Raw genomic sequence first — 23,895 nt, 5'->3', positions numbered from 1 at the left:
ACGTCTGATTATCTTGTCCCAATCGAATTTCATGTCTTAAGTATTTATAAGATGCAGTCTTCTCAATATTTATTCCATCAACAAATAATCTTTAGTCCGACCTCTAAGGAAGCGTAATATAATTTGTTCAACATTATTATTGCATCATACATACGATCGGATATAAGAACGATGTCATCTGCGAATCTCAAATGACTGAGCTTCTCTCCATTTATATTGATACCATATTCGTTTAGATCTGCCTTCTTAAATGTGTGTTCTAAAAGGGTTGTGAATAGCTTTGGTGAGATGGTGTCTCCCTGCCGTATTCCTAGCTGTATACAGAATGTATTTGTTTGTTGTTCAGACAGTCTTACGTTAGCCCTTGCCTTTTGGTAGATATATTTGATCATGTTAATGTAGCGATGGTCTATTCGGCATTCTGTCAATGCTTTTAACATTTTCTGCTGGCTTATCGAATGCTTTCTCGTAGTCCACGAATATCAGTGCCAATGGTTTGTTGTATTCCGCAGATTTCTCTATTAGGTTTTTTATTACCAGTAAATCTATTACCAGTAAATCTAAATCCAACTTGTTCTTTAGGCTGATAGAAGTCTAACTTAGCCTAGTCTTGTTTTGATAATTTTTGTGAAAAGTTTATATATGTGTGATAGCAAACCGATAGGACGGTAGTTTTTTAGATCTGCTATGTCACCCTTCTTGTGTAATAAAAGCATTGTTCCATTGAGAAGAAGTTTTTCCCTGGTAAATGCATTCGGTGAAAAGTTTGGCAAAAGCCTGGATAATTTTATTTCCACCTTGTTTGATTGCCTCGATTACAATTCCGTCATCGCTAGGGGATTTATTATTTTTCATTTCTGAAAGTGCCTTTTTAACTTCATGTCGTCTTACTTCTGGCATTAATTCTGATCCGTAGTTTGTGATTTTGGGCAGGGGCTGATCTTGCCTTTCGTTGGTGCTCTCATACATTTCGCGATAAAACGATTCGACAACCTTGAGGATTTCGGCTTTATCCGTGGCAACGTTGCCATCTTTGTTTCTGATTTTGTACATATTTTCGTTACCGATGCTGTTCGTATTTCGCCTCAAAACTTTTAAACCTTTGTTTTCTTGAATAATGTGAGTTATTTCTCTTGTATTGTTTTCTCTTATGTCTTTTCGGATTGATCGGTGGATATCTTTATTTAATTTCTTCAGTGTTGTGTAGTTGGAGTCGTATTTTTCCGTCAGTTGTCTTCTTTTACTTAATTACCTCTCATTACATATCTGAAATACTCCAGCCTTCTGTTCTTGATATTTTTTATAATTTCAGTAGTCTTGATGAGACGTTCTCGTATTGTGGAGTTTCGAATCTTCTTCAGCTAAGAAAATTTTAAAATGCTTTTATAGCACCGAATTTCGAAAGCCTCAAGGCGATTTAGGTCGATTTTATTCACAGTCCAGGACTCGACACCATAAAGTAAGACCGAGAACACGTAGCAGTGAAGTAGGCGGATCCTCGATGCCGATTTTAGGTCTCCGTTATAGTCATAATAGACCGATCAAATAAAATTACAATACATGTAAATCAAAATGTAATTCCGTACAGGTTGGAATAATTTTTTTATCAAAGTTTAGGTCAAAACAAAAGATATTGTCAAGAAAGTATATGATTTATATGAGGGGATCATTGTTTAAATAATTAAAAATGGGTAATTTTTGCTCAAAATTTACTTTTTTAAGTGCTGCGGTAATTCATGTTAATATTAAGGTTTTTACAATTTTTTTCTGCAAAGCTGAAGAAACAATCTTTTATGTAAGACTTACTAAATTACATTTGACCCTTAATTTATTTAAATAATTGTAAATCAAAATTGAAAAACAAGTTTCTAAAAAAATATTATTTGCATTATAAATAAGCGATATCAAATATTTTCTTTTGCACAGGAACTTGCGCTATCGTATCAGCATAAATTGAAAAAAAAATTGGTCGATAAATATTGAATAGTTTAGGAGATATTTAATTTGTTTATAAAAAACTACCATTTTTTCAATTGCAAAAACGCGGTTGTTGCCGATAGAGCATACAAGTTTTAAAGGCGTCATTTGTTTTGCTTTTAGGTATATTTTAGAAAAATGTATTGAAAAATCTAAATTTCAATTAAACACTCCTCAAAAATGGCGTTTGACAATTGGTGTAATTTGTTTAAAATTTGTTTTTTAATAACATCGCCGGGATTAAACATTTTTAAATTATTTTTTGATACTCGTTTTTTGGGTAGTTTTTGACATATTAACAAAAGAAAAAAATTCTAGAACCATTTTTTGCCGAGATAGTTTATCCAAGTTTAAAAATTCATAATTTGTTTATTTATCAATATTAACATTTAAAAGTGCGTCAGTACATCTATTAACCCTACTACTTAACAATGCCATTTATACACATAATAAAAATTGTAGAATAATTTGAAAAATAATAATTTTCATAGCACCTTAACTGAAAACTTTTTGCCTGAAAATTGGCGGAGGAGTAGTTTGCGATATCTCCGTTAATAATGGATCAATTTCAATGTTTTTTTTTTAATTTGGGGTAGCATATAAAAATAATAACATCTGCATGACTCTTTTTGCAATAAATATTCAATAGTTTGTTATAAACAATATTTTTTTCAAAAACATTTTTGTCTCTAATATTGTGATAAATAAAATTTGGCACCAAAGATAACAACAAAGAAGTATTAAAACAAATTCTTATTTTAAAAATCTAACAAACCAGTAAAATTTTGTTAAAAAACAAAAACTTTTTTCTTTGTACAAATCATTGGCAAAATCTCGCAATGTTAATGTGAATACAAAAGAAAATATATAAAAAAATGAAGGACAACCTCTATTATAAATCTATTATGTATATCAGTGAATAAAAATCAACAAATATGTATATAGGTACACAATTTTTAGTCGAGGTACTACCTGTTATAAAGGTTGTAAAATTAAATGTAAAATACATATATATTTTAATATTGTAAAAAGAAAAAACTCTTTAACAAATTTTTAATGCTAATTCATTATTATTTTGTTAATTTTTTATAAAAAATTTTTGGATAAATTTTTATTTATCACACGCAAAGAAAAAAAATTTGGAAAAAAAAATTGTTTATAACAAATTGACGAATATTTATTTTAAAAAGTGTCATTTATTTCATTGTTATTATTTTTATATGATACCCTAAACTAAAAAAAAAAAACAAAAATGAATAACCATTTTCACCAGAGAAGGTTCCCATTGTTTTCAGTCTGGTGGAATGTAGAGTAACATTATGTTGTTTTATATGCCATTAGATTGAAAACTTATTCTTAAAAAAACATTGAAATTGGTCCATTATTAACGAAAATATTGCAAAGTACTACTGCACCACTCTTCATACAAAAAGGTTTCATTTAAGGTCGCTACGAAAATCATTATTTTTTAAAATACTCTAAAATTTTAACTCTATGTGTAAATGACTTTGTTGAGTAGTAGCGTTGATAGATGTACTCACGCACTTTAAAATGTTAAAATTGATAAATAAACAAAATATGAATTTTTAAACTTGGAAATGCTGTCTCGGCAAAAAATGGATCTAGAATTTTTTTCTTTTGTAAATGTGTCATAAACTACCAGGAACACGAATATAAAAAAATAATTTCAAAATTTTTAATCCCGGCGATGTTATTAAAAAAACAAGTTTTAAACAAATTACACCAATTTTCAAACACCATTTTGGAGGGGTGTCAAATTGAAATTTTGGTTTTTCAATACAAATATACATAAAAGCAAAAAATATGAGACCTTAAAAACTTGTATACTCTATCGGCAACAACCGCGCTTTTGCAATTGAAAAAATGGTAATTTTTTATAAACAAATTAAATATCTCATAAACTACTTAATATTTATTAACCATTTTTTTTCTGTTTATACTGGTATCATAGCGCAACTTTTTCTGCAAAATAAAATGTTTTATATTGTTTATTTATAATGCAAATAATATTTTTTTGGAAATTTGTTTTTCAATTTTGATTTAAAATTATTTAAATAAATTAAGGGTAAAATTTAATCCAGTAGGTCTTATGTAAAATATTGGTTCTTCAGCTTTGCAGAAAAAAATTGTAAAATCCATAATAAAAACATTAAACTACGGCAGCAGTTAAAAAAGTAAATTTTGTGCAAAAATTTCCCATTTTCAATTATTTAAACAATGATCCCCTTGTATGATTTGGATACTTTCTTGAAAATATCTTATGTTTGGACCTAAACTTTGATAAAAAAATTATTCCAACCTGTACGGAATTACATTTTGATTATATTTTAGTTTATTGAGCTATAATACCTTGGACATACTTCTAAAAGCGGCTCTGGCCTGCCCTATCCTAGATCTAATTTCGCCGTTGATTAACACCAGGATGAAGTTTAAACAGGCGATTCGTTTAGAATAAAGAAGGATGAAGAAGAAGAAGCTTTATATTTTTCATTGCATTAGATGTCTAACTATTTAAATTACTTTTTTACATCCAGCAACGATTGGACACCACTGAAAATATATTATCATTTAAAATATCAACTGGAAGAATCAAAACATAAAGACTGCAAAACATTTGTAGAGATTAAAAACGACACAAAACAGGAAATTTTTTAATTACTTATATACGGGTAATTGTTCTATTTGTGTAATACATAAAACGTCAGTGATGTTAACAGGGCTATAAAAACTTTATCAACAGTATCTCCAACTCTATTGAATTCTAAAACCAACATTGACATGGATTCCAAAATATACTTTCTTTTGGGTCTGTTTTTGGTAGTTGCTGTTGTTGATATTTCGGAAAGTGGTCTTTGTTGTAAAGGGGTTGTATGTCCAAAAATAGCATGTATTGGACCTATACAAATAACAAGAAAGTGCTGCACTGTTTGTATATTTCCAAGGAGTAAGTATACATATTTTTCGCTTCTTATTGCAGAGGTTTGAGGATGTAGTTGCACGAGATTTCATTGAAATTTTCATACATTGTTATGTATTGAATAGACTATATATTATAGACCTGGATCCCGCGTCCAAAAAAGTTGATTAATAGCAAACTGAAAATTCGGTAATTGCTTAACGGTGTCTAGTCGTACAAACTTTGATGTATGGAACACTGGAACAGGGGAAGTTTTAATTGTGGAACGTAATTTTTATTGTGGAACGTATCATCCTGATAATTTATGATTGTGAAAACTAGCAGATTGTTGTTAAGTTTATTCAATAGCAAACTTTATACAGGGTGTTAGTAAATAAGTATGAAAAATTTTAAGGGCTAATTCTACATGAAAAATTAATACCAGTTTGCTCTATAAACATATGTCCGCAAATACTTAGTTTCGGAGATACGGGGTGTTGAAATTTTTATTTCAAACTGCCAATTTATTTATTGCTCTAAGACCTGTTGAGCTATGAAAATGAAATTTGGTGAGTTTTAGGAAGTAGTTATTACGAATTTTTTGACATACAATTTAGAATTTTGTATTCATCATTGGCGCGCCTACGGTCAATGGTCTGAATTATTTTAAAGAAAAAAATAGTACGCCACTGAGATATTTCGAATTAAAAATTATTTTTGTATTCCACGTCTAATTTACGATAAAAACCCTTTCTTGCCTTTTTTTCATATGATGCACCGTTTTTATGCAGAAAAATAAAACATCTTGGCGCGTATTTTTCATTTCTTAATACATCATCAAGAACTATCCAATATAATAATACTAAACTAGAACAATAACAGAAAATATTACTAATAAGAATTCAACTAGGTGCAAAGCTGCAATAAATGTTTAAAATGATCTCCTTTTCAGATAACAGAAGAATTTTATATTCATCATTAGCGCGCGTACGGGCAATGGTCTGAATTTTTTGAAGAAAAAAATAGTACGCCACTGAGATATGTCCATCTAAAAACATTTTTGAATTTCTCGTTCAATTGACGACAAAAAATCTTTGTTTCCTTTTTTTCATACGAGGCGCCGTTCTTATACAAAAAAATAAAACATCTTAATTACCAAGTATTTGAGGTAGTTTCCATATGCATAGAAACTTAGTTCAAATACTTTGTAAACGTCAAGATGTTTAATTTTTTTTGCATAAAAACGGCGCCGCATATGAAAAAAAGGCAAGAAAGATTTTTTGTCGTCAATTGAACGAGGAATTCAAAAATGATTTTTAGTTTGACATATCTCAGTGGTGTACTATTTTTTTCTTCAAAAAATTCAGACCATTACCCGTACGCGCGCCAATGATGAATATAAAATTCTTGTGTTACCTGTAAAGGAGATTATTTTAAACATTTCGTGCAGCTTTGCACCTAGTTGAAATGGTATTAGTAATATTTTCTGTTATTGTTCTAGTTTAGTATTATTATATTGGATAGTTCTTGATGATGTATTAAGAAATGAAAAATATGCGCCAAGATGTTTTATTTTTCTGCATAAAAACGGTGCATCATATGAAAAAAAGGCAAGAAAGGTTTTTTATCATAAATTAGACGTGGAATTCAAAAATAATTTCTAATTCGAAATATCTCAGTGGCGTACTATTTTTTTCTTTAAAATAATTCAGACCATTGCCCGTAGGCGCGCCAATGATAAATACAAAATTGTAATAACTATCTCCTAAAACTCACCAAATTTCATTTTCATAGCTCAACTGGTCTTAGAGCAATAAATAAATTGGCAGTTTGAAATAAAAATTTCAACACACCGTATCTCCGAAACTAAGCATGTGCGGACATAATATGTTTATAGAGCAAACTGGCATTAATTTTTCATGTAGAATTAGCCCTTAAAATTTTTCATACTTATTTACTAACACCCTGTATAATATATGAAAAATGTATGTCCCACAAATATGTTGGGCATTTTAATACGTTCGACACGTACAATGTCAAATGACAGGATTTATATTGGTGGTAAATAGCAATCTGATTTTTGCATGAGAGTTTAATGAAAGGATAACAAATCAATTGGAAGTTCTGTCCGACAAAATACATGGGACGTTTTCGTAGTCTGACGTTCGAAACCTGTCATTGCTCCACAATTAAAATTTCCCCCGTTCCAATGTTCCCGTACATAAACGTTTGTCCGACTAGACACCGTTAAGCTATTAACACATTTTTAGCTTGCTATTAATAAACTTTTTTTTTGGTAGGCGGGATCCAGGCCTATTACTTATTTTGTTCGCATAGAAAACGCATACCAAAGAATATAATATACTCTCACGTCTATATTCTTTGCGCATACGTATACGAATTAAATTTTATTTACAAAACTTTGAAATACAGATAAAAGTCTGACCGTCCCAGGCAACCAAAATAACGTTTACAAAACGTTGAAAGGACGTCATAATTATCACCAAACCACGTCAGTTTGTCACGTTTTTTCGACGTCGAAAGTCACGTGAATATGTCCCACCATAACTAACGTCATTTTTATAACGTTTTAAATACGTGATATAAAAAACGTAGTTTTTATGTCGTTTTTTTAGATTATTTTTCATTTTATGGTTTTAAAAATACATAATAATAATTATTCGTATGGGCCTTGTTGGTATTGCAATTTTCCATTAAACTGTTTTAAATTTAGCTTATACCAAATGGGAGACTTTATAAAATGATATATTGAATTTTCACTTTTTATATACCTAGGTATATTTACTGTGTCAAAACTGAAACAACATATAAACTAATAAATAATTTATTAACAAATTAATTTAATTAAACTCGATAACGCATATAACTAGTTCAAAAACAAAACAAAACACATAACTTCAAACCGTTTTCAAGAAGAACCATTGCACTAACTCACTTGAGAAAAACGAATAAAAATCTCTTATTAATTAACAAGTTTCTTCAACTAAATATCTAAATGAAGTCTCATTTTAGCACACAACACACAAAGCACGTAAACATAAATGAAAATTATTTTTATGACAATTTAAGCTTATAAACGTCAATATACAACATTAACATTAGAAGAATTAACTCGTTAAGCTCCTCCCATTTTTGTGACGTCAGACTTACGCTGTCTGAAATCAAAACGTGTTTTTAAACGTATTTTACCGTCATTAATTTTGCGTATTTAAAATCACCTACAAAAGACGTTTATACGACGTAATGTAAAACACGTGTATATATTCAACAAAAAGCTGACGTTTCCTCGACGTTATTGACGTCACTTGGTTGCCTGGGGTGTAGCTCGATGCTCGGTGATAAAGTCTCTCTCGTCTCGTTAGGTTTCGCTTCGCTTGCTGTCTCTTGCCGTCTCTAACATGCCCTCGGCCTTGAAAGAACTCTCTTTCAATCCTCAATGGGTAGTAGACAAATCTTCGGGAATGCTCGACGAATGACACCATTTGCATTTCGGCCACCCGACAAATTCCATCTTTCCCAGGATGTAGCTCTAGAACACGTCCCAATCTCCATTTCAATGAATTGATATTATATATTATCTTCCTTGATTAGTACCATAGAACCTTGGGATAAAGTTCTTTGCGCTCTTTTCCATTTGACTCTCTGCTGCAATTCGGATATATCTATTCTTTCGACCATCATCGCCAGAAGTTTTTGCATCCATTCGTTCTCTTGATGTCATCAGACTATCTGGTTTGAGGTCTGCCTCTACTTCTCTTACTTGTTCTTGGTCACCATTCAAGAATTCACTTCGTCCAATGGTTGTCTTCCATTCTTTAAATGTATCCTGCCCAGTTTTATTTTAACATGGCAATATTTTGGATCACATCTGTTACTGTTGCATGATCGTCTCCTTATTTCTTCGCTGAATTTGCAATCGTTGAGCTTAATGTTGAGCATTCTCCGTTCCATAGCTCTCTGAGTCACTTGAAGCTTTGTGGAATATGCTTTTCTTAAAAGCCTATGTTTCAGTTCTATATATCAGAACCGGCAATACGTACTGATCGAAGGTTTTTGCCTTTAAAGTATTTGGTAAATTTGATTACCATATTATGATATGGTATATTGATGATAGTAAAGCATTATCTTTTTTATTTATTCTAATCTAAAGCCATACCAAAATAAATGAACACAAAAATAACCAAAAATTAAATAAACAATAAGGAGATTAAAAGGCCCGAATGGTCATGAGTTCGAATCTCACCTGGGTCAGAAATTTTTCGTTTATTATAAATTAATAAATGAAAATAGTTTCTGTCCTTGTGGGATCGGTACTCACCGGAGGGACCGCAGATGTTCGGATACAATTAATTAGCGTCTCTTTGCAAAGACAATGACGTCGACTTTGTAAAGTAACAAGACACTTTCTCAACACACACTACACATGACACTAGGTACCTAACTGCAAAAATTCACCGTACCTACCATGCCAATGGCCATTAGTTGTCGAAGCATTGGGTGCGTTCGGACGACCATAGCGGCTGGCTGCCAGCAGAAATCGGCTGAGTGGTTGCATCCAGCCGTGATAGGGAAAGCTTAGTAAATCTCTCAGCGGCTGGCTTCCAGCGGTGACGTCTGACAGCTACTGCTGGCTCAGCTGTCCAGCCGCTGTGGTCGTCCGAACGCACCCATTAGCTAAATAAAAAAAATAAGGAGATTAGAAATGACGGAGGAAATTTATGGATTTATGGACATATCAATAATATAAACAAAAAATAATTTAACATGTTTACAATTTATTATTAATTCTATAGAATTGCTAACAAAGCCATTGAATTATTTAAGGAAGTATGTAAATAAATAGGCCCATATATTATAAGCTCTGCCAGTATTCATATTGCCATTAATTCTGATATCGTAGTTGTAAGTTGAATATTATTGACATGGATTTATGAGAAACACTTCACTACCTCACTTTATGAGAAACTCCAAAGGTAAAATAATTCTCGACTTGGATGAAAAAAAGGAAGAATGGACTAACTATATAAAAGAGCTCTTCCTGGATACGAGGCCACCACAACACCACAAAGTATGCGAATACTGGTCCTAGTATCTTAAAAGCGGAAGTAGAGAAAGCCATCAAACAGAGCAAAAATGGGAAATCTCCAGGCCCTGACCAAATACCATCAGACTGGCTCAAACTTCTGGATGACGACAATGTCTCACAACTAACAAACATTTATAACCATATATACGAGACTGGCATGATGCCACAGATATGGTTAGAGTCTACATTTATTCCACTCCCAAAAATGCCTAATACATCATCATGTAAAGACTTTAGACTAATTAGTCTCATGAGCCACTCTCTAAGCTACTTCTTAAGATAATTCTTAATAGAATCAAGCAGAAATGTGAAGAGACAATGGGAAACAAACAATTCGGTTTCAGAGAAGGATTGGGAACAAAGGAAGCTTTGTTCTCAATGTTAACATTACTTCAACGATCATGGGAAGTACAGAAACCAATTTACGTCTGCTTTATAGATTTTGAGAAGGCGTTTGATAGAGTTCAACATAATAGGTTGTTTGAATATCTAGAAATGATTGGAATAGACGATAAAGATCTGAGACTTTTTCAACATCTATATTGGTATCAAGAAGCTTCTATTCTGGTAGACGGCAAAGAAACAGACAAAATTTGCATTCAAAGAGGTGTCAGACAGGGTTGTGTGTTATCCCCAACTTTGTTTAACGTATACTCAGAAATAATTTTTAATGAAGCCTTGGAAGGACAATGTGGAGTTCGAATCGGGGGAGAAACTATTAACAACATCAGATATGCAGACGACACCGCGATCATGGCTGAAAATATCGAAGATCTTCAATTCCTTATAGATCGAGTCACTAGGGAATGCTCCAATAACGGACTTAACATAAATGCAACAAAGACAAAGTTACTTGTGGTTAGTAAACAAGACGTCGGCCCTATGCAACTAATTGTCAATGATGAATCAATAACAAAAGTCAGGGCCGTCTTAAGCACACACGGCGCCGGGGTGCAATACTCATCTTTGCGCCCCCTTTTGTCAGAAAATTATATAGGTTATAGTTACGGTAAAATTAAAAGTAATTAAACTATATTAAACTATATTAAAAAAACATGGTTTCAGTATTCAAAAAATATCAATTTTATAACACATATCAAAGTCAATTTTTCTAGCTTTTAATTTGGCAAAAGTTTTTATTACTACGATAGTATCTATTTTTACTTGTTTTTCTATACCGGGTTAAAGCCGGGTTTGTTAATCTGTCGTGGGCCATTGTTGAGTGCAGATGCTTTGATCAATTTAAGTTTAGAAAAATGACTTTTATCTTCAGCTACTGTTACTGGAAGTGTTAAATGTATCCTTAGACACCTAGAAAATTTGGGAAAACACAGAGTAAATTTTTAGACTATACATATAACTGATAATATCGAGTGGGGATATGTCTTTATTTATAAAAAATATTGGTAAGAAATTCTAATTCATTCTCATTTCATGCGCTCGTTTTTTTTTCAATTTAAACATTGCGTTGTTTTTAAGTTTTCTTCGGAATTTCTCCAACTCGATACATTTTCCAGGAATGAAAAATTATAATTATGTTTGCTCAACATTTCAAATTTCTCACCTAATTTTGCAATGACAATGTCCAATAAATAATAATAAGTTAACTTTAAAATTTTGTTCCGAGTCTAAAAGTGGCTCGTTTACAGCCTCGTAATTGAGATTGAGAGGTATTTTTCGTGGACATGGCTTTCAGAAAATTTAGTTTCGCAATCTAGTTCTTTAGCAATTGATACTGAGTCAATTAATATCTGCTCAAACGCAGTGTCAGTGTGGTTATTTATAGGGCTAGATTTACATATGGGCTGAATAGGCTATAGCCCAGGGCGGCAGAATTTAGGGGGTGGCAAATTTTGGTAAAAAAAGGTAAAGATGCGGAGGGGAGGGCGGCAAATTGTGGATAGCCCAGGGACAGCAAATCTTCAAATCCTCCTCTGGTTATTGGCTAAATCTTTATTGACTTGATCAAGCATCTTGACAGCTTCGGAAATAATATATCGCTCGTTTGCAAAGTTTTTTTGATAATAATATTAAACCTTTGCAAAAATATTGTACCCTATCACGACAGAGCCGATAAACTTAAAATTCTTTAATTTTGTCATCAATAAGCTTGCGATGTTTCGTGTGTCATTGTCGTAGTTGTTGTTGTCAAAAATTGAGGATAATACGTTGTTATTTCCCCCATATTAAAATGAATTATTTTTAATAAGTCAATTCTACTCTCACATCGCGTATTTGAAAGCGGTTTTAATGTAAAAGTGGGTATGTAATTTATTATGACATTCAACCGTAATGTTGATGGAGAAAAAAACATAAATTCTTGAACAATTGAAAAAACAAATTGTTATTTCCAATGGGCATTTAACAGCATATTTTAGCACTAAATTAAGGCTGTAAGCTGCACAAGGAACATAAGAGCACCAGGATTAATCTAAGGCTAAACATTTTTTTTGAAGGCCCATATTTTTTCCTCTGATATTTATACCATTATCATACCCTTGGCGTCATAAATCTTCTAAATCAATATTCATTAATTTCAAACATTCTAAACAATTCTAACGAATAATTTGCTAATCTTTATTCGGTAGTATCAGTAACCGGTAAAAAATTTAGACTAACTTCGGCCATCATAAAAGATTCTACCGCTACCTTTAAAAAATAACGACTAAATAATGCGGCACTTTTATATACATAGCTCCGCTAATCCGCAATAATTATACTTTTGTCATCAGAACCGGAACTTTGCTCCTAATCTAAATGGGTTTTATATTTCATTTCATATCGTAGGTGTAGTAAGCATTAATACCTTTGTAAAAAAAACCGAAAGTGCACTTGTATAATTTTGTTATTTGTAGTTTTTTTAAGGACAAGAAGCGCAAGCTTCAGCCTAGCAAGAGTTCGGCTTGCGCCCCTTGGACTTGGCGCCCGGGTGCTTCGCACCCCTTGCACCCCCGGGTTAAAACGGCCCTGACAAAAGTTAACCATTTTAAATACCTAGGATGTTGGATAAACGAGACACTAAATCCGGATGAAGAAATTAAAACTCGTATAGAAATTGCAAGAGGAGCATTTATGAAACTTAGATCTATTCTGAGCAACTCTCAGCTGAACTTACAACTAAGAATCAAGTTCCTAAAATGTTATGTGTATCCTGTATTACTATATGGATGTGAAACCTGGATCATGAAGGTTAACATGATGAACAAATTAGAAGCCTTTGAGATGTGGTCGTATCGTAGAATTCTCAGAATATCTTGGGTTCAACGCATTTCAAACAGAGAAGTCTTAAACAGAGTAGGTCAAGGCGAAGGTGACTTAATGAAGATGATAAAAAAGAGAAAACTTGAATATCTGGGGCATATAATGAGAGGTAGCAGATACAGGATGCTGCAGTTAATACTCAAAGGAAAGATCGACGGAAAAAGAGGAATTGGTCGAAAGAAATATTCATGGCTCCGAAATCTTCGTCAATGGACTGGCTTATCATCAGATCAATTGTTACATGCCGCACAAGATGGAGAACGATATCGGCAAATTGTTATGGAAGCTACCCACGCCTAAAAATTTGGGCACGGTACTTAAAGAAGAAGAAGACATGGATTTCAAGGTATGCTGTGTGTTGTGTCTCTTTCTGGTTGTTGCTATTGTCGATATTTCTGAAAGTTCCCCTTGCTCCCCAGGAACTTGTAAAGAAGTACTGTGTATTATTGGCGATGTACGAGTAAAAGAAGGATGTTGTCAAGGTCAATGCATGATTGCATTAGAATGGACGGTGGATGGAGTTTTTTCCGTTTGGGCTTTCGGCTGCGTACGTGGCCAAAAGAAGAACAGGAACATTTTAGAGTGTTTTGGGTGTCGGATTGGGGACCGTTGATAATTTTTGTTGTGAAGTTCCTGTTCAGTGAGAGTATTCTCTCAGTAATTTTGGGGACGTTTGAAATGTTATGGATTTCGTTACTGGGATATCTCCAGTCCTTGTAGTTCGCTGCACGCAGGATTCTGCGTTCCGCCTGCAACAACCTACGATTTTGATCACGATTTAGTAGGCAATAGAGGCCAGATTTGTATTCAATGACGGGTCGAATATAGGTTTTATATGTGTGTATGAGAGTCTTTCTGTGTGTCTTGCCAATTACCCCAGCGAGAGGATTAAGGAGTCTGGCTCTATTTCTTACCCTATCTAAAGTTGCCTTTAGGTCTGCATCCCAGTTGAGAGTCTTGGTAAACAGGAGTCCCAAGTAGTTAGCAGTCGGGCTGAGCAAGAGCCTTTCTCCCATCAAACTCAGTGAATATTGGTCGTCTTCATTTCTAATGATTTTGTGTGACACAGAGAGAGCGCGAAACACAATGGTTGTTGTTTTATTCGCGTTTAATGTGACTCTCCACTTATTGCACCATTCTTCGACCGCGTTCAACAGAGTCTGTGCTCTTCTATGAATGAGTGGTGGGTTATATCGCATGGATGTTGTGAGCAGAGCCGTGTCGTCAGCGTACAGGAACAGACGAGTACCTGGGATATTTTAGTTAGAGAGGTCACTGTTGTAGATGATGTACAACAGTGGTGCTAGGACTGAACCCTGGGGGACTCCAGCTTGTGGAGTAAAGGGGGTTGACTTATGATCGCTTACTTTCACTCTAACAGTTCGGTTGTGAAGGTATGAGCGTACAATTTTGGTAAATTGTAATGGTAGCCCGATGTCCAAAAGTTTCCGAACAAGTCCGTCGTGCCAGACCTGATCGAAAGCCTTCTGCACATCTAGGAAAGTGGCTATGGCGAATGAACCATCGTTGATGGTTTGAGAGACTTTAGTTGTGAAATCGATTAATGCATGTTTTGTAAATTTACCGGATTGGAATCCATATTGATATTTTGGGATGATGTTGTGGTCTTCGAGAAAGTTATTGAGCCTTTCTTTTAGGATTAGCTCAAGAACTTTTCCCAGAGTGTTTATTAGTGAGATAGGTCTGTAGGCTTCCACGTCGGTTCGGGGTTTGCCTTTTTTCAAGAGCATGATAGTGTTGGCCTCTTTCCAAGGAGTAGGGAAGTGGCTGTTTTGGAGACATGCATTGAAGATTTTAGTGAGAAGAGGGATAATACTCTCAGGAAGTTTCTTAAGGCACGTTCGATTGATGCCATCAGGTCTGGGAGCGCTGTTTTTACCTTGGTGGCAAAAGCTCTCCGTTTCCCTGTTAGAGAGAGGGTCCATGATAGGATCATAGACTGGAATGTGACAGTTGAGAGTATTATTTACTATGAATTCTGTGTTGAGTTTAAATAAGCGATCAAAGTTCGGGTTGTCAGGAGTTTGAAAATTGTTTTGAAGCGAATTTTTGAATGCTTCAGCTTTCCCGTCTGGGGAATTGACAATGTGATTTGCTACATAGCGCGATTAAAGAACAACGTGACCCAAAAAAAGGAAAGATGAAAGATAACTTAAAAATTATTTTATTAACGATTCCACTTCCACATCAGACACTTACACTTACACAGACACTTACATACAACAAAAGTAGTTTTTAAGTGTTTCAAAAGTTGTGGTTGTTTTTTTTTGTAAAATTTTTTACTAATATATTATTTGTCTTTCTTTATTTGCTACATAGCCCGATCAAAGAACAATCGGACCCAAAAAAATAAAAGGAGGAAATTTGGGAATAGCTAGTTGAAATTGTCTATTATTATACAAGGTGTCCCAAAAGTAGCGAAACGGTCGAATATTTCGCGAACTAAACATCGGATCGAAAAACGAAAAAATACGTGTTCAATCATTTTCAAAAATATATCCAATGACACTAAACACCAACCCCCACTACACCCCCTGGAGGTGGGTTGGGGGGTAACTTAAAAATCTCAAATGGAATCCCCTAGTTTTTCTTGCAGATTTGAATTCGTTACGTAAAAGTAAGCAACTTTTATTCAAGACATTTTTTCGAACTGTGGATAGATGGCGCTATAATTGAGAAAAACGATTTATCCTGATACCATAGGTAAATTATAGAAACGGTCTAATATCTCGAGAAATACACTTCCAAATGAGAAACCAAAAAAAAGGTTTTTAATACTTTTCGAAAACCTATCGAATAACACCAAACATGACCCTCCAACTTACCCCCTGGAGGTGGGGTGGGGGGTACCTTTAAAATCTTAAATATCAACCCCCACTTTTTATTGCAGATTCGGATTTGCCATGAAAAATTAAGCAACATTTATTCGAAACATTTTTTAGAATTGTTGATAGATGGCGCTTTAATTGGAAAAATACGATTTATTAACGCCATCTATCAGCAATTTTAAAAAATGTTTCGAATAAATGTTGCTTAATTTTTCATGACGAATTTAAGTCTGCAATAAAAAGTTACCCCACACCCCACATCCAGGGAGTGGGTTGAAGGGTCATGTTTAGTGTTTATCGATAGGTTTTCGAAAAATATTAAAAACCTGTTTTTTGGTTTCTCATTTGGAAGTGTATTTCTCGAGATATTAGACCGTTTCTATAATTTACCTATGGTATCAAGATAAATCGTTTGTCCCAATTATAGCGCCATCTATCCACAGTTCGAAAAAATGTCTTGAATAAAAGTTGCTTACTTTTACGTAACGAATCCAAATCAGTAAGAAAAACTAGGGGTTTCCATTTGAGATTTTAAAGTTACCCCCCACCCTACCTCCAGTGGGTGTAGTGGGAGTTGGTGTTTGGTGTCATTGGATAGATTTTTGAAAATTATTGAATAAGTATTTTTCAGTTTTTCGATCCGATGTTTATTTCGCGAAATATTCGACCGTTCCGCTACTTTTGGGACACCCTATATAAGAAAAAGTTTACAGTTCTACATTCATTCCATTTTACAAAAATGGAGTGGAATACCCTCTTATCGAGGGTGAAAAATATACATTCAAAATAAGTCCGGTATTGGATAAAATGACTCATTCTAAGCAACCTTTGTTCTATTGTATGTACTTTGTACTTTTGTATGTAAATGTAACAAATAAACAGAGAAAAATAATTTATTAGTTATAAGTTTTACAAAAAAAAACACAACTACAACATACAACATTTTTTAAACACTTAAAATCTACTTTTGTATGTAAATGTAACAAATAAATAAAGAAAAATAATTTATTGGTTATAAATTTTACAAAAAAAAAAACACAACCACAACATACAACTTTTTTTAAACACTTAAACATTTTCTAAAAACATTTATTAAAAACTACTTTTATTATGTAAACGTCCGAAGTGGACGTGGAAACGTTAATACAATCATTTTTTAAGTTAAATTGTGGCTTATTTCCCATTTAGAATAATAAATTACATAAATACCAAAAAGAAATAGCTTCAGAATAATATATTAGGTGATAAGGAACAATGATTTAAAATGAACAATGTTTTAAATACTTTTATCTACTCTATGTCATATTTGTCATATATGTATAAGTTTTTAGTTTGTGAAAACTGTCATTATAGATAGCAGTGCGTGAAGGGTTTAAAGTGTGCGTGAAGTAACAATGCATTTTAAATGGTATTTACTTTTTCGCACTGTTTTTGACACACTTTCATATAATCAAATATCCTTAACTTTCGCGTTGTCATGGTGACGACATAATGAGCAATAAATTACAACAAAAATTTTGGCAGTTTTGTGGTTTGAAAGAAATTAGAATTTTTAAATGTTAAAGTTCTAAAAATTGTAGGATAGAAATGAATTCCAGTGACGAAGAGTTACAGTTTTTTTATTTGTTTATCGTAGATAAAATATTGTATGCAACTGTGCGTGAAGTACTTTTTGCGAACTTACGCGATGTATAGCACTCGCTCCGTTGTCGCTCGTGCTCTAAACATCGCGTGCGTTCGCAAAAAACATACTTCACGAACTGTTTCATAAATAACTATTAAAACTTATAAAATTTTTAGAAGTTCTAAAATATAATAATCAATTTGTATACTGAATTAGCTCTACCGAGATTCACTTTGACACATTCGGAATAGGAAACATACAAGACAAAAATTCTTACCTCACACTATTAACTGCTAAAATCAACTTAATCTTTCATTAAAAAAAGAAGAATTATTAGAAATAGTGGGAGTGTCTACTAATCTCATAAAATTTTGAGGTGTTTATTTCTACAAAATATTTTTATTTTGTACAATAAATAATTTTCTCATTTGTTATCAATACATTATAATGGTGTAAATAAATAATTATTGATTGGCATAAGGTTTATGTTATTTTTATGTCTGTTTACTATTAATAACATTGGCTATGAGTAGGTGCGTTCGTTGTGTAGTAATTGCCAGTCACTTCTGACAACTGAACTTCCCAAAAAAGAAATTACTAACGTCAGTGTCAAAGTGTATCTCGATAGAGCGAATTCAGTATACCTAATAGGGCTTTTCATCGATTGTCATTTGTTTCGAGCTTCTGTCATATGTTGTATAATCTGTGTATAATAATATACACGGATTATACGACATTTGACAGAAGCTCGAAACAAATGACTGTGAATGAAAAGCCCTATATACCGCGTATGCATAGAAAGATCGACAATCTGCTTTTGCTTGTAATCGGTTCAGTTCGGCTTTTCTCGCTCCGTTATCGGGAACGTTAAGTGGCCACAGTCGCCCGTGTGTTATGGCCAGTGTTCCCAGACCTACTGAAATTTCAGTAGACCTAGTGATGGCGATCCACGCCTACTGATCTACTGATGGTATCCTTAAACCTCCTGATGAAGTGATGAAATTCTGAAAATCATCTGGTTTTGTTCCAACTCGATACAAAACCGTTCTTGAATGATTACGAGGATGCGCAGTAACGAAAAATGTGTTACTGCGCAGAATTATTCGTCGTTGCGCATGCGCGTAACATTTCAAGAACGTTACTACTTTCTGTATTCTGAGTTTTACTAGTTGCCTATTTATAAGTATAATCGTAAAAAATACCCTCCTCCCCCACCCGCTGAATAGTGGCGACATCTAATTGCCTACCTATAAACGTAAAAATACTCCACAAACTGATTCTACTGATTTTTCGTGGCGACATCTAGTTGCCTATCTATAAACGTAAAGACTGAAACTACAGAATTCTACCGATTTTTGAGGCGAGTGAGTCTACTGAAATCTCCTGATCGTTCGTGGCGACACCTCCTGATCATCAAAAAAGTCATCTGGGAACACTGGTTATGGCGCATTTATGGCGCTTACTTACTCCGTGGCGTTACAATCCTTCGTGGGTTTTAGTCGACGCGATAACATGCCTCCACTGTTCTCTGTCTTGAGCAACCTCTATCCAATTCTCCACGTCCATGGCTTTCAGGTCTCCTGCTGTATTATCTCGCCACCGGAGTCGAGGGCGTCTGGGTGGTCTTCTTCCAGTTGGGACTTCCTCCCATATAAGCCTTATTGTTCTTTGGTCGGAATGCCTTCTGAGGTGTCCAGCCCATTGGAGTCTTCTGGACTTTATTTCTTTTATTATGTTGGCATCTGGGTAAAGTTCTTCGAGCTTTTTGTTTGGTCTTATCCTATATTGTCCTGCTGCTTCATCAGGCACAGGCCCAAAGATCTTTCTTAGGATTTTTCTTTCCCAAATACGTAATCTCTCTTTGCTTGCCTTTGTTATTGTCCACGTTTCGCCTCCATACATCACAACAAGTCGTACGATTGTTTTATTGTTTTATACACTTGTATCTTCGTACGTCTTGTTAGTTGTTTAGATTTTATAAGGTTTTGAAGAGCATAGAGACATCTGCTGCCGGCCTGTATCCTGTTGTTTATTTCTTGTGATCCGTTATTGTCTTCAGTTATTGTTGTTCCAATATACTTAAATTCTCTAACGCGCTCACAGTTAAAGGCATTGATGATGATGTTCTGACTAATTCTGTCTATGCTTTGGTTATTGCGGCTCATATACATATACATACTTCTTTCTAGCAATGTGAGTCGAGAATATTTCCAAGCGAATATTCGCGAACATTGGAAAGTTTCCGAGAATATTTGCCTATAAAAAATGGAAATATTCTCCTGACCGCGAATATTCCCGGAAACTTTCAATGGAAAATTCACGAGAATATTTCCGAGGACTTTCGAGAATGTTTCCGAGAATATTTCCGAGAACTTTCCATAATATTTCCTAGAACTTTTGAGAATATAAAGCATTTACATTAGGCATTCAGTGTGATGGCTGGTAAAATATAAGAAACCAATCTGTTATTAACTTTAAGGGATCCCGAATTGAAACAACTCGATTGATATCGATAAATTACACGGATTTATCGTTATGTCTAAAAGCTGCCTTATAAACTGAAACAACTCGATCGTTACAATAAATTGATGCAATCCGATAGCAACTGCAATCCCCCAATTCTTTTTCCACCCATTGCAACTGAAGTGTAAATCTAAGCTCTCGGTACTGATCGGTTAGAATATGGAGAACAAGCCTACGTTCTCTCCGATGAGACTCCAATTAGAGTCGAAAATCGCGATTCAGAAGACTGGACTGCGCTCCGTATTCTAATTGAAAAATAAGATTGTTTTGCCTTCGCATTGCAACTGAATTAAAAATGAAATATTTATTTTATTTTTATATTGGTCTTTACTCCTTTGAGTAACTAGGTCCATTTTCTGTTGGAATTTACCAGCTGAACAGACGGGGTCGTGAATTGTAAGTTTTTGAATTCCTTCTTGTCTTCTTCGCTTTAGCATCCATATGGCTTGCAAATCTTAGAAGCCTTGGAGTTGTTACCAAGGAAATGGACCAATAAGTTTTCAATTTAAAAATCTTTTAGTAATATTTTTAAATATTATTAATAATGCTATTAGAATTGAAAACTTCATCTTGAAACAACTCGATTGATATAGATAAATTGCTGCGATTTATAGCGGTGTCTAAACGCTGCTTTGACAAAACCTAAACCAGTAATGTGTATACTTAACACTTTTTACAGATTGTGAAAGGCACACAGCTGAATATTTTTCACAAGAAATAATAAATAATATAATATAAACGAAGTCGGCCCAGAAAAATTTTCTGGGATTGTTACAGACAATGCAGCACCAATGGATAAAAAAACAAATATAATTTTTGTTGAAGCATATTTCTGTGTTTCTTATTGCATTTAATTTACTGGTGTCTGATTTGAAGAACCTACATTCTCTTAAAAATGTTGAGGCATTTTGTTAAGAAATTGTTAAAAAGGTAACTAATTCCCATATATCTCTTGCCCGATTTAATACAATCTAGCTTCAAAACTACAATAAAGTTATATCATTGAAACTTCCTGTAAAAACTAGATCAGGTTCCATCCTTAATAATTGTAAAATAGCCTTGTTGTGTTTGAAAGTGCTTTACAAATGCTTATGGTCATAGGGGAGAAAATTCAAAATTTTCACGGAATTTTAAATAAAACTGTCTGGATGATGAAATATTTTGAATAAAGTTGCAAAAAGTAGCAGTTGTGCTAACACCAGTACTAATTGTAAAATGGATTACTTTATTGGAAGGCAAAATGTTTAAAATATCCCAGGTTGTCGAGGCATTTAAGGAGATAGCAAATATTTTTACCGAGAATATTCCATTACTTCCAATCAGTACGCCCGAGGAAAAGGAATGCTTATATCTAAATAAAAAAACAAAGAAAAAGTGGCAGTGAAACCTGTGCACCATGGTGCAAGTTTACTTGATTCTTTTAACAGGACAAAGCATGACTGGTAAAGAGCATATATTAGCTAAGCAGTGTATAGACAAAATATTAACCAACCATTCCAAGTTTATTGACAAAAAAGAAAATATTTTTACATAACTAACATACAATAGACATACAACATACATACAATACACACTAACATACAATAGACTAACAAGAAAAAATACAATATTTCCATAAGTTTCCGAAAGTTTCCAATATTCCCGGAAAGTTTCCGGAAACTTTCCCGCGTTTGAATCTTCCCGGAAATTTTACATCACTACTCCTTTCGTCTTATTTTAGTTGATTAGGAGCCCCATCTTCTCTGCTTCCTTCTCGAACCTTACGAAAGTCTCGTTCATCCTTAATCGGGTGTTTACTATTAACTCAATATCGTCTGCAAATGCCAATAATAAGTTTGGTCCTTCTCGATGAAATACGATGCATATTTTTTATATAATAAAAATACCAGTTTATTTTATATACTATTTGTTGCAGAAAATGGGGAGTCCTGTGGAGGAGGACCCGATGAAGTTTGTGCTGAAGGACTGACCTGTTGCAATGGTGTTTGTGGAACACCGTCATAATTATTTGATGTAATAACTATTGTTCGTGTATTTCTATCAACTGTAATATATACTTACTTAGTTAGTAAGTAAACTGTAATATATATATTGTTCTCAAATAATCGTATCTAATGTGTTTTATTTTGAAAAGTTAAGTAGGTTTATCTATGGTTTGTTACATTCATGACTTAATTCTTTATCTACTATGGGACTGTAACAAAACAACGTTGTAACTGTAGTAATGCTTAAATGAAATGGTCTAAGAGCTAGCAACGTTTTCGAGAAATCGTTCCCTATGCTTCCTCGAACACCGTACCGGCCATCTGGCTGCTGATACAGGTTGCGTTCATTACTGCGCAGCACACCTGTACAGGTAAACACAAAATCAGGGTGATTGATTAGTGTGAAAAAGCTTAGTAGATCCGCTATAGTAATAGATAGCAATAAAGTTAATAACAAAAATTGTATCTAACTTTGCGCTTCACATTATAAAATCAGTTAGAACGTTACAGGGTGTTCGATAACATAGTGGCAGACCAAACTTTTGTTTTTTTTTTTAAATGGAACTCCCCAAATTTTTATTTTATATTCGAAATCTTCTTTCCCATCACAAAAATATAAAGGTTTGTTATGTTATACAGGGTATTTACAAAGTTATAACCAATGTTCTATGAAAATCGTAATAAGTTCAGCTCCCTGTATAAATAAAAATAAGCACAACAGCAATGGTTTATTGATGCCATATTTTTTGTTGATTGTTAAAATTTATAAAAATGGTTGATATTGCTAATTTGCTTTATATCAAATACAGGGTGAGTCAAAACGCAAGTACATTATCTTCACAGTAATTTTAAATAGAACACCCTAATTAATAACTTGCTCTGAAAAATGAACATATCTTGAAAACTGACAAATTTAGGCATAGGGAATATTATATAAAAATTAAAGTACGGTAATGATACTTTTCGATAGTAATATAAAATACAGGGTGTTCCATTTAAAATTTCTGAGAACAGAATGTACTTGCGTTTTGACTCACCCTGTATTCGATATAAGGAAAATTAGCAATATCAACAATTTTTAAAAATTTTCACAATCAACAAAAAAATATGGCACCAATAAACCATCGCCGTTGTGCTTTTTTTTATTTATACAGGGAGCTGAACTTGTTACGATTTTCATAAAAAATTGGTTATAACTTTGTAACAGCCCTGTATAACATAACAAACCTTTATATTTTTGTGATGGGGGAGTTAAGAGGATTTCGAATATAAAATAAAATATAAAAAAACATAAGTTTGGTCTGCCACGATGTTATCGAACACCCTGTAACACAATTTTTATTATTAACTTTTATTGCTATCTATTACTATAGCGGATCTCCTGAGCTTTATCAGACTCATCAATCACCCTGTATATTGAATTTAAATTATTTTAGGACGAAAATTTTTTTTGTCAATACTCTTTAAACCACAGAAATGTCTGGCAATTACAGTTCATATTTCTAATAATGTTTAAAAAGTAATGACAAAAAAATTTTTCGTCTTACAATAATTTTAAATTCGATATGTTTACCTATACAAGTGTGCTGCGCAGTAATGAACGCAACTTGTATCAGTAGCCCAGTAGCCAGATGGCCGGTACGGTGTTCGTG

General features: G+C 33.5%; 1 protein-coding gene across 2 annotated transcripts in view; it reads left to right on the top strand.

Moving 5' to 3' along the window:
• The window catches only part of LOC114324367 (serine protease HTRA3-like), a 41,583-nt gene extending 19,220 nt beyond the window's left edge, over positions 1-22,363 (top strand). Inside the window, exon 2 of one of the 2 annotated variants that reach the window (XM_028272178.2) lies at positions 22,174-22,363. In XM_028272178.2, coding sequence (XP_028127979.1) covers positions 22,174-22,262 — 89 coding nt within the window. In that variant the 3' untranslated portion in view covers positions 22,263-22,363. The remainder of the gene's footprint in view (positions 1-22,173) is intronic. The other variant, XM_028272179.2, reaches the window with a different exon arrangement.
• Positions 22,364-23,895: the final 1,532 nt, after the last annotated feature.

Source organism: Diabrotica virgifera, chromosome 1 (genome assembly GCF_917563875.1).
Source record: "Diabrotica virgifera virgifera chromosome 1, PGI_DIABVI_V3a".
Taxonomy (NCBI): Eukaryota; Metazoa; Arthropoda; class Insecta; order Coleoptera; family Chrysomelidae; genus Diabrotica; species Diabrotica virgifera.
Note: the sequence above shows the minus strand (reverse complement) of the source record. Positions and strands in the feature narration are given on the sequence as shown.